At 40.3% G+C, this 17,061-nt stretch overlaps 1 protein-coding gene across 3 annotated transcripts in view; it reads right to left on the bottom strand.

The window, feature by feature from the left end:
• Positions 1 to 6,390, bottom strand: part of UBE2D3 (ubiquitin conjugating enzyme E2 D3) — a 40,629-nt gene extending 34,239 nt beyond the window's left edge. Inside the window, exons 1-2 of one of the 3 annotated variants that reach the window (XM_010590477.3) lie at positions 6,278 to 6,390; positions 5,179 to 5,332 (exon numbers count right to left, since the gene is read on the bottom strand). In XM_010590477.3, coding sequence (XP_010588779.1) covers positions 5,179 to 5,202 — 24 coding nt within the window. In that variant the 5' untranslated portion in view covers positions 5,203 to 5,332; positions 6,278 to 6,390. Of the gene's footprint in view, positions 1 to 4,428; positions 5,089 to 5,178; positions 5,333 to 6,052; positions 6,072 to 6,277 lie in introns of those variants that run through there. The other 2 variants (XM_064285495.1, XM_023548538.2) reach the window with 2 other exon arrangements.
• Between the last annotated feature and the right edge of the window lie 10,671 nt (positions 6,391 to 17,061).

Here is a 17,061-nt window from a genome sequence, read left to right as displayed (position 1 = left end):
TACCTCAAAATACTGATTTGTTTTAGTAAGGAAAATTAAGTATAATTGTAAAAAATAAGCCACACTATAACGACAAAATGTAGTACAGAAGACATTTAGACAAATGCTGTCTCTAAGAGCAGGTAAACCTGATATATGGATATCAATTTTCACCTTAATTTCTTTTAAATAAAATGGTTTCCCTACTAGATTTATGCTGTCAAAAGTTAAGTTGTATAAAACACACCTATTCATGTGATTATACATACTCATTTTCTCCACTGGCAGTAGATATTCTCATGGGTAATGACAGAACCTTCATTTTTTATCCTCTGGGACTCAACTACTGTGCCCAACAGAGTAGGACTTCAGTTAAGTATTGATTAAATGACTACCTCTCCTAAGATGTGGTTCTTATCCAGAGGGATGGGCTTCAAAATCAGGCAGAGAACATTTCAAAATTACGCCTGTTCCCAGAGACAATGATTCTTTAAGTCTGATTAGACTACATGTACCTGTATTTTTTAAACATTCTGATACGTAAAACTCAGGTCAAAACCCAGTGACTCACAATCATCTCTTAATAGTTATACACACACTAATGGATAAAAGACGTTACTATTAAACAGAAGAATACAAAAGCCAATCTAGGATTTCTGTTCAAAATTTAATTTGAAACATTTCTACCTCAGTGTTAGGAACTTAGTTTAAAAAAAAAAGGGATCACTATAGTGAAATGCTTTGGACAATTCTCAAGAACTATCTTGGAAGAAGGGATACCTGAACCCATTAATTAATGTACAAAGCTTGACAGAGCAATCTAGTGACAAAAGTAGCTTTTCCTTGACCTAGCAAGAGTGTTCAACTTTGCACTTGTATGAAGAGCAAGATTTAAGACTGCAGATAAGCACGATGATGAAAGAAAAACATCTAGTGTCAAAATAAGTCACCATTACTCAAATTAAATTTTGAGGTCATTATACATGACCAGTGTCTTGCTGTCACAGAACGGCCCTACACACTACGTTAGCTGGCTATAGACGAGCCTCGAGGACTTTAAAATACACACGAACCTTGAAACAAACACAAGCTAGAAATAGTCTGTCTAGCTTGTTGGGGGAAAGAAATTTATTTTCTTCAGTTTAAAATACCCCTACAGTCCTTGAAGAGAATAACTAGAAAGAATTAAACTCACTTTTCACAACAAATCCATCAGCCACTTTTAGGAAACCCTATGGGGCGGTTCTACTCTGTCCTATAGGGTTGCTCCGAGTCAGAATCAGACTCGAAGGAAGCAGGCACTTTTTAAAAACACGCTAGCTTAAATCTTAATTTGCAAACTATTAGCTATATTCTTAAAGTAAGGCCAAATCCCAATTATTTAAATGTGAAGTGAGGGAGAAGAGAAAAGCTTATTTCTAAAATCACACCCATTCAACTAACTATAAAACAGGCACTGAAATGGTTCAAAACAGCAGCACAGCATGGAGCAGAGCTTAAACTCTTAAAGCAAACTAATATGAATCTCAGCTTTACCACTCACTACCTGTGTTGACTACAGACAAGTGACTTAATCTCTTTGTGTCTCCGTTTCCTCACCCACAATATGGGATTCAGGGCAGTTATCTCATATGTTGTTGTGAAAACTATATGCGTTAATAAGGGAAAAGGGCTTAGAAACAGTGCCTCAAATACAGTATAAAAAAATACAGTATAAGCGATATTAAATCTCAGTAGTTATTAGAAATACAAAATGATATGCAAAAAGAAATTTTTGAATACTCAAAACCAAAAGGATGGCATGAATGTACAGTGTGGTTAAGAACACAGACTTCAGTCTGACTGCCTTGTTCTAATGCCAACCCCGCCACAATATAACGCCAGGTGGTTTTTTAACCTCTCGGTGCCTCCCCATGGAAACCCTGGTGGTGCAGTGGTTAAGAGCTAGAGCTGTGAACCAAAAGTTCAGCAGTTCAAATCCACCAGGCGCTCCTTGGAAACTGTACGGGGGCACTTCTACTCTCTCAGGGTTGCTATGAGTCGGAACTGATTTGACTGCGATGGGTTTTGCTTTTCTGTGCCTCCCCAATTTTCTAATGTCAAAAACAGAATAATATTACCTACTTCCTAAGGTTGTTATAGGGTAAATGAGTTAACACAAAGCTTCAAACAGTTCTGATACACTGCACACACTCAAAATATAAGCTACTTTAGCTTAGTTCACATGCGATTTTCCATAAAGTTCTTTTGAAGCTTCTCCAAAAAAGTACACACACCGTATTGTGTATATTTTCACCGCACATACACAGTATATACACTGTATTCGTTCTGTTAAAAATACTAACGGTAGTAAAACCATCTATGACCTTCAAATAGCACCAATCAGCTTGAGTTCCCATTTTTTATTCTTGCTGATTAATAGTCCTATAAGAACATACCACAGCTTTTCAAATAAAGAATACACAAGAAATACATAGAAGGTTGTTTGATATGGCAGCTTGGTGTAAGACATTCTCAAAAAACATAATAACAAAGAAAAACACCAATTCAAAGGCTCAACCAAGTCAACTATTAAAAATGAAAAATTTCCAACAAGCATTTCAATGGAACATTACTAAGAAATAGTTATAGATTGATATTTGAAATTTGGGAGCTTCAGACAAGAACTAAAAAAAAAAAGTCTACAAGACAAGCGATACCACACCAACATGAATACCAACTTGACCCTGTATTTCTAGAACCCACCCAACCCACTGCCGTCGAGTCGATTCGTATTTCTAGAACAGAGGTGTCTAAAATAAAGAGCATCCTGCCTTCAGCACTGTTCACTCACTAAAAACTAGTTGGATCTGAGATGTATTTTTAAAAAGCTTCGCCCTGTGATTCCGAAGGAACAACAGCTGAAAACCAAACTTCATGGAGGTGCTGAACAACAATGTTCCTCATACTTCGTTTTCCCAGTGCAGAAAGTGTTACTGTGGCAAGTCTCTGTATTATATAAATCTCCAAAACAGTTACAGAAAACAATATGATATAAACTAAGTATTACAGAAATCAATATTCTTTCATAAAAAAACTTCTCAGCATTAAAAATAAAAATATTAAAACAGTAATAACTAATTTGAGTGTCAGGTGCCTGTTCGAAGCTGTATCAACCCATTTAAACCTCAACAAACAAAATCTAGGGATTTAAAATTTGTTTTGTTTACTGCTGCATCTACAACAGTGCCTGGAACAGAAGTGGCACGCAACTATTTAGCATTCATATATAACAAATACCCATTTTACAGAGCCACACAGAAAAGCTGCAGAGCTAGAATTCTAACTGGACCATTTCTGTGCCAAAGTTCAGTCTTAACTATTGTTATATTGCCTCTCTCGAGCTTTTAAATAATGAAAGTCGTGTCACAGCTGTTAGCTAACACCTGTAAAAGAAAAAAAATGAGACCTTCCTTTAAAGTGTTCTGCTCCACATGAAGGGAAAGCTATGTATTTGAACTTATTTCACATCTTGGTGGGCTGAACTAATTCCCTTAGATAAAAGATCTTGATTTGCACCGAATGTTAAATTTTTTGTATTAGGCTTTTCAATGTGCTGGTGGCTTTCAAAAGTTTGCCCTGATTAACAGAATGGGTCAGAGGAAGGGATGTTTAAGGAATCCTTTATCACCTTTAGGTCTTAACCCCTAAAACCTTTTCCTCCTCTACTTTCCCATCATCTCAAAAACTACAAAGATTTAAGTTCATATTTCACATAAACCCACAATGATAATGCAATGGTCTAAAACAAAATCCAAGATTTCAGCATTTAAAGCTTCATTTTTCGTATAATACCGGTGCTGCCAATAAACCCCGAAGTCACATTTACTAAATAAATTTGCAGCATCAGGTCTCCAGTACTTTAGCAAATCAGTCCTTGCCATTACTTCCATGTATAACTCTTTAAAAAGTAACCTATCAAAACCAAAGTTTCTAACCTACAACATCCTCAGTCAACTAGTTTCTAGTAAGGCTGAATTTACTCCATGACATTTTTTTCAAGTTAGCTGTAAATACTCCACCCTCATCGATTGTGCAAGACCCAAACACACCACACATACACAAGTTACAAAAAAGGGAAATACAGTCTGAGAGTTTGAATTCAGATTAGTCTTGGGGGGGGCGGGGGAGGGGTCTTACAGCAATGTACAACCTGATGTAAAAGTTAACATTTAACGAAAAATATTATTTCATATGCTTATCAAAGGAGATGCCGGAAAGAGTGAACCAGTTAAAGCAGCCGCCATCTTAAAATGCGGGACAGAAGTTAGAGCAAGAAAACGAGACTAAACCACCGGAGGTGGAGGTTCCGCTCTCCCCCCGCCCCAGCCTCGACAAACCCTAGTTTCTGTTCAACTTAGATCGATAATTTACTATGAAATCACGTATTAACTAAGAAAACGATCTTACCCACGGATGTTACTAAGGAGCTGAGGCAAAAAATAGGTACCTCCAGCCTTCCCTTACAGCCATTCTACCCCCTCCCCATCTCCTCCGCAAGCCAAAAGAAAAAGGAAGCTTCCAAAGCTTTTACATCAGTTCCCGCTGTGCCTCTGATACAAAGCTTCGGGGCAAAGCCGCAACTACAAAACATCGGAAGTGGCAACATTGTGTCAGATCATCTCCTCCCCAAACCTACTTATTCCGGTGTAACCTGCTCAGAGTCAATGAAGAGTTTCTGGCTAGGCTCATTCTGGCAAAAAACTTCCATCTACCCCGACCCCCAGTAAAGTGTGGAACCCCCTCAGAAGGCCTAGAGCCTTGGTTTTACACGAAGTTCTCAAGCACAAGAATAGGAAGCGCCATGACATCTGTCGGAGCGTCTCTAGACAATTTCGATCCCCAAACGGGACTAACTCTTCTTTAAGAAGCACAAATAGAGATGCCTTAAATAAGAGCTTCACTCCCCCACCCCCCGCGCCATTTCCACCGGTAACACTGAAATATACTCAGGATTAAGACCTCGCTTGCGACAAGTGCTCTCTGTGCCCTAGCTTTAAACCTCATCTTTTCATAAAGTATATCCCCGTTCCCCATCTCTCATAGGAAGTGACTCAATGGTAGGTATTTTCAGAACTCTTTCTCCACCCCCACGCCTTCCCCCGAGCCTGAGCCTTCCTTTCCTCCCATAACCGCATTCTTTTCAGCCCTGTGGGTTACCTTATTAATCCGTTTCAGCGCCATAGTCTGTGCTTTTCGTCTGGCTCCGCACTATCTCGGTGTGCAATCAAAGGTCCGGCCAAAACTCTGATTATCCGGGCGGCGGTGAAGGATTGTCTCTTCGTCTCACACCGGCTCTGCCAGACACAGGCGCCTTTTGCAAAAACGGAGCAGATCAGCACTCGCACGGGCCCCGGAGAGACCCTGATGAATCCAAGTCCCTTAAAACGGTCGCGATCCGGGGTGGGTGGGGTGGCAAAGCCACCAACAGCCTCTATGCCGTGCTTCAGCTCTAAGTGGGGGCGAAGGTGACGGGAAGAGCGGAGGGGTGGCTACAAGTCTGACTTCCCGGCCTCCCGAGAGGAAGAGACCCGGGTGGGAGAGGAAGAGGCGTAGGAGAAAGGGGTGGGTGCGGGGCAGGGTCCGGAGCCCAGCAGAGGAGGAGCCGGGGCCTAGTCGGCGCTATGCCGGCGTCACTAGGGCAGAGAAAGGCAAGGGGGGAGGGGGAAACAGGAGACTCCGGACTCACGCCGGGCTTCTTTCGTTTTCTGCTCAAAGGTGCGGCCGGGAAGGGGAAGAAAATAAAGGAAGAGAGACTTGGTATGTGTTGCTGTCCCCGCAGCTAAGGCTATTCTGTGTCGCCCCTGACGCCACCGTACACTCCGCCTTCCAGCGCGCACCCGCGCGCGCCCGCCCAGCCACCGCCACCACGCGCCCGCGCTGCCCCTGAAGCTCCGACTTAGGCGCGAGGACGCGCCCATTCCCCCTCCCTCTTAAGCAAAAGAGGCCCCGACTTCTCCAGCATTCCCTCCTTACCCCACCCAACAGGCTGGTGGTCACTAAACCCAACCAGGGCCCGTATTTCCCCTCTTACCCGCCGGCCAGGGGGCCGGCCTCCCTTCCCTTCCCCAAGCTGTCCACACCCACGCGTACAGAGGGGCCGGGGCCTCCCTCAAGCTGCGGCCTCGGCCTCCTCCCCGCGCGGCAGCTGGTGCCTCCCCGGCCCTACGGGGCTCACGCGCACGACACAGCCACAAGATGTCCGCTCTGACGGAACTACTGCCAGCTGCCACGCTCCGCCCCTCCCCCCTCCTCCTGCCTCTTCACCGCCGCGTATCAGTCCGCCAACGCCGCCGTCGCGAGCACAGGACGAGTCTAAAGGGTGAGGGGGGACGTTTTACTTCCCACGTCCGGAGTCCAGTGTGTGTCTCTGTGCCACTCCCTTTTCCTTCTCCTTTTACGAACTGCACCTCTTAGTAAACGAATCGGAGGCTGGACTGAGAGGGCGGGGGCCGGAGGCGGGTCATGGGCTGGGGGAGGGTAAACGAGCGGCGGAAACCCTTAGACTAAGAGAAGCATCGAGAACCGGAAGGAGTCCATGGGAGGAAGGTAATAGAAGCGGCAGCTGCGCGGTCGGTCCCCACGCCCCTCCCAGCAGTTTCCTCACTTGGTATTGAGGAGGCGGATCTCGCGAGAACCTCGTGGCTGGCTACCAGGAGCCGTAGGTCTGCAATGACTTAGGGCCAGTTTTGTGCGCTCTTCCTGTCTGCAGCCCGCCCCCAAACCGCAAATTCTCGCGAGAAGCAATGGGCCCCCAGCTCGAGGGGGGCGGGCCGACTGCAGGGAAGCACCGCCCCTGAATGCGTATACTGGTGGGAGGAAGAGGAAATGGAATTCCCCGAACTGGTAAGAGCGGGCGCTGACACATCCCTCCCTCGCGCGCCCAATCAGGAATGTGCGGTGGGAGGTACCATGGATACCTTTAGTCGAGGTAGACCAGGGCTTTTGGAGGTTTCCGGTGCAGCAGGTGAACAGTACTCGTCGCTTGTCTGGGCCGGTTGACCGGTGGGAAGGGGCGCCCCGTATAATAGGAGCCGTAATTTTAAATAAAACCAGATCGACCTCTGATCTACTCTCTCACGTGCCGAAATTTAGTGCATTTCTGACTCTAAATGTTCAGTTTTGAGGAGACTAGGCCCATAGATCAGTGTGCAGAGTTAGAGCAGCTTCCCAGTCAAGCTCAACTGTGAATCGATTAGGACGGAGCATAGGTGAGGCGGGTTGTCGTTCGCCACCACCCGCCAAAGTTTAGCCAGGTGTGGAAGTGGGTTTCCTTCCTTAGTATCTTTTTCTTCCCGTTGCTATGTCTCAATTCCTAGAGAACTGAGGAATTGAATTTCAGTTTCTGAAAGTGGCGAAACCCAATCAAGAAAACAGGTGGAGTTTTAGGTTAGTAAAATTCGGTTTTTAACAGAATATGTAAGGGGAAGGGGGATAAAAAGCATTGGCCTGCTTTATCTGTCTGTGTACAGTATGGAGAGGGTGATTTTGTTTTCTAGAGCATCCTTCGGACATTAATTTTTTTAAAACGAATTTAAAGGCGGGTAAGCACTAACTTGCTAAAGGTTTTCTAACGTTTCTTAATGAATCCACTTACCGAAATGGAAATCTTTAAAAATTATCTGGAAAAATATACCTGTTTTTAAAATATGCTTGATTTTTATAAAGGTAGCAGCAAGCTGTTCTGTTGCAGAAAATACTACCTAACAAAAACTTCACAGGTCACTGGTAAATGGTTTAATACATACTGTTCAAGTGACCATACAGTGCTAGTAGAGCAATTAGTGAAACAATGCTCTCAAACTCTAGTGTCCATACAAATCGCCTGGGGACTTTGTTCAAAATGCAAACTTTAATTTAGTAGGCTAAGGGTGGAGTCTGAGATTTTGGATTTCTGATAAAGCTCCCAGGTGATATAGATTATTCTTGTCCGAGGACCACACTGTCAGTGGCGAGGAACTAAAGTGCTCATCTAATGGCCTACTGGATATATCTGCCATCTCACTCATCTCTGAATAATCTTCCCTTTAGTCCTCTATCTTTTAGCCAGATTTAATATACTAGAAGCACAGAATTAGGCATGGAAGTGGGGGGAAAAACCCAGGTTTGAGTTACTGCCCTATTACTTCCCAGTTGTGTGATCTTGGTCTTGTTACTTATCTTCTGAGTGCTTTCTTCAGCACTAAACTAAATAGCGTAACCCAATGCGGGTTCTTGTCCTGTCCTATTAACTGATCGAAATAAGATGGATGCAATACCACCAGTTGTAGGGGAAACAGAAAGTGGAAATTCATTGTTTGCACAAATAAGGAGCAATGTGGGGCCTAGCAGCCAAAAGACCACAAGCTCCCCGCCCCAAGGGAGCTGGGAGTTTTTATGTCCTCAAGTCCCCAAAGGGCAGGGATTGGCCCCTGAAACCTCAATCCCTCCTATGCTTATATTTGGAGATCCAGGTGCTGAGTTATGTTGCAGAGGAAGGGACCTGTTGCTTTCCAGATGGCTTCAGGCACTGTGGTGTGCTGGAAAATATCTTCCTCTCCAGCAATGTTCAAGTCTAGGGTGAAGTACAGGACTGCGGCTCCTCAGGTCCTGTACATGCACCAGGATCCTGGTTGGGCGTGCAGGATTCTGGCGCCAAATTCAAACCTTGATTAGGGCGGAGGCCAGTCAGGCCAAACCGCAGTTAGAAACAGCGGCTTGGCGGGCTGCAAGGGATGGGGGAAGCTGCTGCAGCGCGAGGGAAGCCCTGGCGGCGGCTTGAATAGCTGTTCTTTCTCACAGGGTTATTGTATGGTTCAAATGTCATAATGTGTGTGAGAGGACACAGTAGACTGTACAATGTAGTGTTAATGTTATTAGCCAGTCAAACATCAACTGGTGATAGTGTGAAACAAATATGTTATGAAAACAACAGCAACAACAACAAAACCAGTTGCCATCTAGTCACCTCCAACTCATTGTGACCCCATGTGTTTCAGAGTAGAACTGTGTTCCATAGGGTTTTTAATGACTTGATTTTTTTTTTTGGAAGTACATTGCCAGGCCTTTCTTCTGAGGCATCTCTGGGTAGACTTGAATCTCTAATCTTCTGGTTAGCAGCCAAGTGCATTAACTGTTTACACCACTCAAAGACTATAGTAATAAGTATCTCATTACTCATTGTCATCGAGTTCGTTCTGACTCATGGTGACCGTATAGGATAGAGTTGAGCTGTCCATAGAGCTTCCAAGGAATGCCTGGTGAATTCGAACTGCCAGCCTTTTGGTTAGCAACTGTAGCACTTAACCACTATACCACCAGGGTTTCCATAATAAATATAGGTTAATGTTTATTGAATACTTACCATGTACCAGGTACTGTGGTTATTAACCCCTTTTTTACAAATGAAGAATCTGAGGCACAAAGTGATTAAGTTACCACTCCAAGATCACACAGCTAATAAGTGGCAGAAGGAGAATTTTAATCCATGAAGTTAACTTCAGAGTATTTATTGAATGGAATTTCATATTATTTCATAATTTGGAAAGTAGGAGGGTAGTGTTTTATATTTCTATTTAAAATGGCATATGAAACTAATTATATTTGATTTATTTCTTTGTTTTGTTCTTTCAGGAGTTCTTCATTGGATAAATGAACTCCATCATTAACCCAGAGCATTAACGTGTACCTATATAGTTTTATAGTTTTATATTGATGCTTGTTTAGGTCAGGGCAATATAAATTGCACTGGGTTATTTATTTTTTTTTAATACAAATTAGCTTCTCTGGGGGTTTTCCTCACAGACCTCTCTGGATATTGTGAGTTTCCCTTTGGGTAAGTGGAATGTTTCCTACCACCCTGTATCTTGGCTTCAAAATAACAATAATAGGCTCATTTTCATCCTCAGAGAACTTCATAGTAACTTCTTTTTGAGATAGGCATATTTGACTCCATCTCAATTTATAGGTATATAGACCAGAATACCTTGTCTAAGATCACACATCTAATCAGAATTGGAGCAAGGGCGTCATTAAATTCTTTAACTAATTTGCGTTGTGAATATGATATTAGGGAAAACATTACTTTTAGGTACATAAGCACTATGAGAGACAAGTATTAAAGAAAAATTACTGAACCAGACTGCCACCTGTCTGCAAGTCTATCATACTGTGGTGGGTGGTGTATTGCTCTGATGCTGGAAGCTATGCAACAGGTATTTCACATATCAGAAGGATCACCTGTGGCCAGGTTTCAGCAGAGTTTCCAGACTAAGACAGAAGGACTTGGCGATCTATTTCTGAAAATTATGCAATGAAAACCTTATGGATCACAACAGAACATTGTCTGACTTGCTTGCTTTGGACACATCATCAAGAAGGATGAATCACTAGAGGAGAACATCATGTGTGGTAAAATACAGGGCCAGCAAGAGCAAGTAAGGTCCTTGGTGAGATGGATAGGCAAAGTAGCTGAAATGATGATTCAAACATGCCAGCAATCATGAGGATGTCACAGGACCAGGCAGCATTTCTTTCTGTCGTGTATAAGGTTACTGTGAGTCGAAGTTGACTCAATGGCACTTATCTATCCATCCTGAACCAGAAGTTAAAAAACAAGAGTTTTATTTATTGGAAGAATTTGGGAAAGACTTCCTTAGGCCCGAGTTTTTTGTCTAGAAAACTAAAGTTGAGATGCTGAGATTCTTAACATGTCCAAAGTTCTGTGAAGCTACCATCTAGTATAGCTGAATAAATTCAAAACGAATGAAGTAATATAAACATAATTGCTTCACATGTCTTTATCAGCTCTTTATACATTTGAGTGTTTCATAGCATCTTATTATAAAAACATTTCACATGAGTGGCAACTACCTATCGAGTATTTCAAAACTTCCATGAACAACTAAATGAGCAGAGGTGTCTGAGTAGGCAACGTGTGTCACAAAGTTCATAGACTTTTAGAAAAGCTGCAATTCTCTCTCAAAACTTGGTTCTTTTAAAATTTACTCTCAAAATCTAACATTTTTAGTTACACATTCTGCTCACAGAAGAATAAAGGTGCAAAATAGAAGGGCGGTAGAGGGTACACTCTCAACAAGCAGGTACACTGACAGGAGAAATTGCAGATTGACAAATGGAGGAAACAAAAAAAAGCATATAAACTTTAAAAAGCACAGTGGACTGAGACAAATTAACGTGTTTTTTTGTACCACGAATCACTTCGGCAGTCTGGTGAAGTCATGGACCCTTCTCAGAATGTTTTTAAATGTATAAAACAAAATTCATAGCATTATAAATGAAAACATTTAAAATACAGTTTTCAAAATATTAGAGAAAAATTAGTGATATAGGAATAAATGTTTTTTGTTAACACAGTAAATAAGATCTAGTGGTGGGTCTAATAAAGACCAAGTTTTTGAAATAAAGATGGGTATAAATAATACTTCCATAGTTTGCAACAGTTGCAATGTTATATAAAGTATCTGTGATTTCTATTGATGATACAGACATGTTGTTATTGTATGACATTGAGTGGATTCCAACTCGTAGCCACCCTATACATACAGACATAAACCAAAAACCAAACCCAGTACCTTCGAGTCGATTCTGGCTCATAGCAATCCTATAGGACAGAGTAGAACTGCCCCATAGAGTTTCCCAGGAGCGCCTGGTGGATTCAAACTGCTGACCCTTTGGCTAGCAGCCGTAGCGCTTAACCACTATGCCAACAGGGTTTCCACATACAGATATAGGTAATACTACTGTTTGTTGTCTATATTCATAATTGAGGAAAATGCCAAATTTAGAGTTAGAAATTAGTGAAGATAAACGTGTAAATTCACATGCCATCTATTCATCAACTTTGTGATAAAAAAAGTCTGATACGGTGTGACGTAAGCCTATTCCTGTTGGTAAGCCTTGAAGGGATTGTAAAACTTAACATAAAATAATAATTGATTTTCACAACGATAGTGCTTTATCAAGAAAAAGTTTAGTTACAATCAGTGTACTGTTGTTTAGAAGGCTTGGAAGTGTGTATACTCGTCATCATATCAACTCCAAATCATAGCAACCCTACAGGACAGAGTAGAACTGCCCCGTAGGGTTTCTGAGAAGCACGTGGTGGATTCAAACTGCTGACCTTTTGGTTAGTGCTGAACCAGGGTTTCTGTAATGGGTATAGGATATAGTTTTATCCCATTTGTTGTTTTTTTGGCTTTTGTTACCCATAAAGGTACCATATGAAAAATGTAGTCATCCAGAATGATTCATTTCCCAAACATTCTAGAAAATTAGATTTTACAGTAGCACTCATTTATTACATGCCTTCGTAAATAACGTATGGTAGCAGAATTTTAAAATGAAAACAACAAAGATGAAAGAAAATATTGTATATTTGTTTTATAATAGTAACTGTTCATTATTTGAAGTAATTTAATTCCTACTGTCTCATCACATCCCCATTATACAGTTGAAAACGTTCAAAGTCATACAATTAATAAGTAGTAAAGCTAGGACTTAAACCTAGACGGTCTGACCTCAAAGCCCACTCTTAACCACTAAGCTGTTTGATTATTTTTTAGCCCTTCTACTATTAGCCCTTCCAACACTATTTTGCCCCCTAGTGCAACAGCTACATATTTGCTGCCTCAAAATGTTTATGTACTCCTCAGTATTCCAAGAAAAATTCTACTTAGTGAGTAAAAGGGATTTTCCAGCTTCTTCCTTTGTAGTGGAATTTATTATATCTATGTCACTATTAAATAAGTGGGCTACTGGTTGGGGCTGAAAAATAGCTTTATAGACATTTTTGTTGTAATGGAGTTTTGTTTAGAAGATGAAGAAATTCATTCATGCCTTTTCCTCCCCTTCAAATGTACTTTCACATCTGAAATTTAAATCTTTTATTTAGTTCATTTTGTTTTATAATAATGCCAGTTTTATACAGTGCCACTATATACCACAGGATATCATACAAGAAATTATAACATGTAAGTAAACTATAATGTATGGAATTTTAGATTATCCATGCTTAATTTCAAATTCATTTTTATTTGGCACTCAAGTGAATTTATTTGTTGATTAGGCTTTCTGTTCATTTGCTTGTTTGTATTTGCACTTAACGTGTTTAAATTTTTACTCACGTTTTCCTAGGGTTAGAATTAAAAGGAGCATGACCCAGAAGCATTTTGATGCTTAGGATAAGGCAGCCTAGGGTCAGCTCAAACTTTTAAACAGCATTTAAACTTTTCACATATTTAGCATTATAGAGACGGGAGGCCAGTGGTGCAAGTGTTAAACACTTGGCTGCTACCCAAAAGGTTGGCAGTTCGAACCCACTCAGGAGGAAGACCTGGTGATCTGCTCCCATAAAGATTACAGCCAAGAAAACTGTATGAGACAGTTCTACTCTGTCATGTGGGATTGCTGTAAGTTGAAATCTACTGGACGGCACCTAAACAAGTGTTGTCGACCTCCCACTTTAGTTAAAACTGACTTTTAGTCATTTGCCCTATTTGAATTAAGATGATAGAAATATTTCCATCTGAAAAAAGAAAGAAAAATAATTTTTTTTATATTGTAGTCTGGGATATGCTAAAAAAAAGATTCTGGTTTTAAATATTGAAAGAAACATTTACGTTCAGAAGCTAATAACCTGTTGCCATTAAGTCAATTCCAACTCATAATGACTCTATAGGACAGAGTAGAACTACCCCATAGGGTTTCCAAGGAGCAGCTGGTGGATTTGAACTGCTGACCCTTTGGTTAGCAGCCTGACCTCTTAACCACTGCACCACCAAGGCTCCAGAATTTAGTAAAGATACAAAAAAAAAAAAAGTCAAAAAAATGATGAGCAAAAAAACCCTTCCTTCTTATTACATTGAAGTTTCAAAAGCTTTCTAAGTATAGTGGATCAGACTTTCTTGCATGAATTGGGATAAAATGTGAGAAAGATACAAAAGATCTTGAAAATGGCAATGAAAAAACCGAAATAATGAAGGTTTGCCAAGGTTCCAATATGTGAATGCATCAGTGAGGCCACATTATTTTAATAACTTGAGAATAGGGGTTAATTAAAATGTGCTTGTGCATAAGTAAAGTTAACTTAGATTAATACATATAGTCTTAATATCGTATCTGTGCTTTCATGTCTTAACTTTGTCGTAGATTTTTATAACTTGCCAAGGACATGGGCTCAAGTACAGTGTATGCTATTTTATCAGTTGAATTAATTTTTAAATGCTGTGTTTCAGATTTTACATTCAGAATGCATGTTTATGTATTCTGCTTAAAAAAAACCCCAGTGCCGTCAAGTTGATTCTGACTCATAGTGACCCTATAGGACAGAGTAGAATTGCCCCATAGAGTTTCCAAGGAACGTCTGATGGATTTGAACTGCCGACCCTTTGGTTAGCAGCTGTGGAACCCAGGTCAATCAAATGTTTCATACTATTTGTGCAAAAATTAAACTTGTTTCTGTACCTTACCAGTTTAGAGGCTCATTTTTATGATCAAGACAATGTGGCTTAGGAAGCTATTTCATGCTAAGAGCATCATTCTGACCTTAATATGATTTTGGGCATATAATGAACCACGTACAAACTTTTGGTCTAAAACTAAGTTAGAACATTTGTCCAGACAAGAACTTTTATACACAAATGTTCAGAACGTTATTCATAACAGCCAAAAAGTGGAAACAACTCAAATGTCCAGCTCCTGATTAATGGATAGAGTGTGGTATATCCATATGAGGGAATTGTATTTGTCAATAAGAAGGAACAACTGATACATGCTAAAACTTGGATGAACCTTGAAAACATGCTAATGTTTGCATTAAAAGATACAAAAGGTCACATATTGTATGATTCCATTTATATGAAAAGATCACAATAGGCAAAGCCACAGAGACAGAAAGTAGATTACTAGTTTTAAGGGACTTATTGGGAAGGGGTGGCATGGAGTGACTGCTAATGGGTATGGTTTTTTCAGGGGCGATGAAGTGCTCTAAAATTAGATAGTGGTTATGGTTGTACAACTTCATGGATGTACTAAACACCACTGAATTGTACAGTTTTAAAGGGTGAATTTTATGGTATAGGAATTAATATAGATGTTACATTAAAAAAAATAGAACCAAAACATGAAATCAATCTGGAAGTTCAGTAATAAATATTTTAAATATCGCAATGTTTCTTCAGGTTACTAATGATAAATGAGATATAGTGTCCTTGTAACACTGAAAATATGAGAAATTTACAGTCTAAGATTTTTCCTTCAGTAGAAAAACAACATAATTTACATTTGATTTTAATAACATTTGCTGTCAAATAGTCTTAGTTTGGAGTTATTTTCATCAGTATTATTTGCTTAATAAAACAGTGATTAAAAATCGAATCACATTGTGTTTTCTTGAAAATAAGTGTTCATGATTATGACCAGAAATAGAATGCATCCCATTTTGGCATACTTTAAAAAATTTCATTAAAATTTCAAAATGAAATTAAAAATGGAGGAAATCATCTAGATAAGGATTTGGGGGGTTAAGTCCTTGTTATGGATTCAGTTGTGTCCCCAAAAGAGATGTTGAAATCTTAACAAACTCCCTCTCCCCCATCCTTCCATATGTGATCATGATTTTGTTTGGAAATACGGTCTTTGAAGATGTCATCATTTAGGTTAACATCGGGTAGTACTGAAGTAAGGTGATTCCTAATCCCCTATGACTGGTACCCTTATAAAATAGAAGATACACAGAGACAGGGAGACAGAGGAGGGATGCATGTGTTGCTGCAGCTGCAAGCCAAGGAATGCCTGAAACTACCAGAAAGTAGGAGAGAGGCAAGGAACAGATTCTTCACAGCCTCAGAACAAATCAACACTGCCGACACCCTGATCTCCAACTCTCAGCCTCTGAAACAGACAATTTGTGTGTTTAAAACCAACCACTTTGTGATATTTTGCCACGGCAGCCCTAGGAAACTAATATAGCACTTAACTAAAAATAAGGAATTCAGTTAAAATTACTTCCCAAGCATAATTGTAATCTTTCTTACTTCAGAAACAGTATAAATTTTAAAGGTATGATTTAGATGTTTGGATGTAACTAGGCTTAAGCCAAAGAATGTTGAGGTAATTCAGGTCTGTTAATAGAATCACTGTCATTTTCCTAAATATTCATTTATTCAAAAAATATCAAGTGCCAGGAACTCTGCAAGGTACTGGGGATACCTAAATGACATGCTCAGATGTCACTTTCAAGAAATGTTTTTAATTGGGAAGACGTATAAAGATGAGTCATTCACTATAGAGTGTGCCAATGACATAAATGTATGCGCAGAGCAATATTAATATACCTAACTTAGCTGGGAGTGGTCAGGGAAAGTTATCTGTGGAAATGAGTTCTCTTATACAAATGAAAAAAAGGAGATCTAGATGGAAAAAGAGGAAAGCTCCCAGGCAGAGGGAATGTTCTAAGTCTCAGTTTTCGAAACTGCAAGTACTTGGCTGCAGTATAGTGTGTGAGAGACAGAAAAAGGGGAAAGGAGAGGGTGTAATACACTATTACATGTAAATACACTTGGTAGAGCTTGCCTGGGAGGAAAAAAATTCTTGAGGACCCCTCCCCCTAGTTATTATGAATATATGTAACATTATAATAAAATATATAACGACATGCTAATAAAAACAAAATACTTGGTATGAACTCATATGCCCTTAGCTCCTAAAGAGCTATGAACTAAAATTGACATAGTAAATGTGGAAAAATGTAAGCTAATAAAATTAATAACAATTGTGCTGTGTGATTATTTTTTAAACAAAATAACCTATCAGAAACTAGGGACCCTGGTGACACAGTGGTTAAGAGCTCGGCTGCTAACTGAAAGGTCGGCAGTTCGAATCTACATTAGAAGCCCAGTGGGGCAGTTCTGCTGTGACCTGTAGGGTCACTATGTGTAGGAATCAAGTCGACAGGCAACAGGTTTGGTTTTTTTGGTTTTGGGGTTGCACAGTGGTTAAGTGCTTGGCTGCTAACTGAAAGGTCAGCGGTTCAAATCCACCAGA

The sequence above is a fragment of the Loxodonta africana genome, chromosome 5 (assembly GCF_030014295.1).
Source record: "Loxodonta africana isolate mLoxAfr1 chromosome 5, mLoxAfr1.hap2, whole genome shotgun sequence".
In the NCBI taxonomy this organism is placed as follows: domain Eukaryota; kingdom Metazoa; phylum Chordata; class Mammalia; order Proboscidea; family Elephantidae; genus Loxodonta; species Loxodonta africana.
This window is presented reverse-complemented; position numbering and strand designations above follow the sequence as displayed.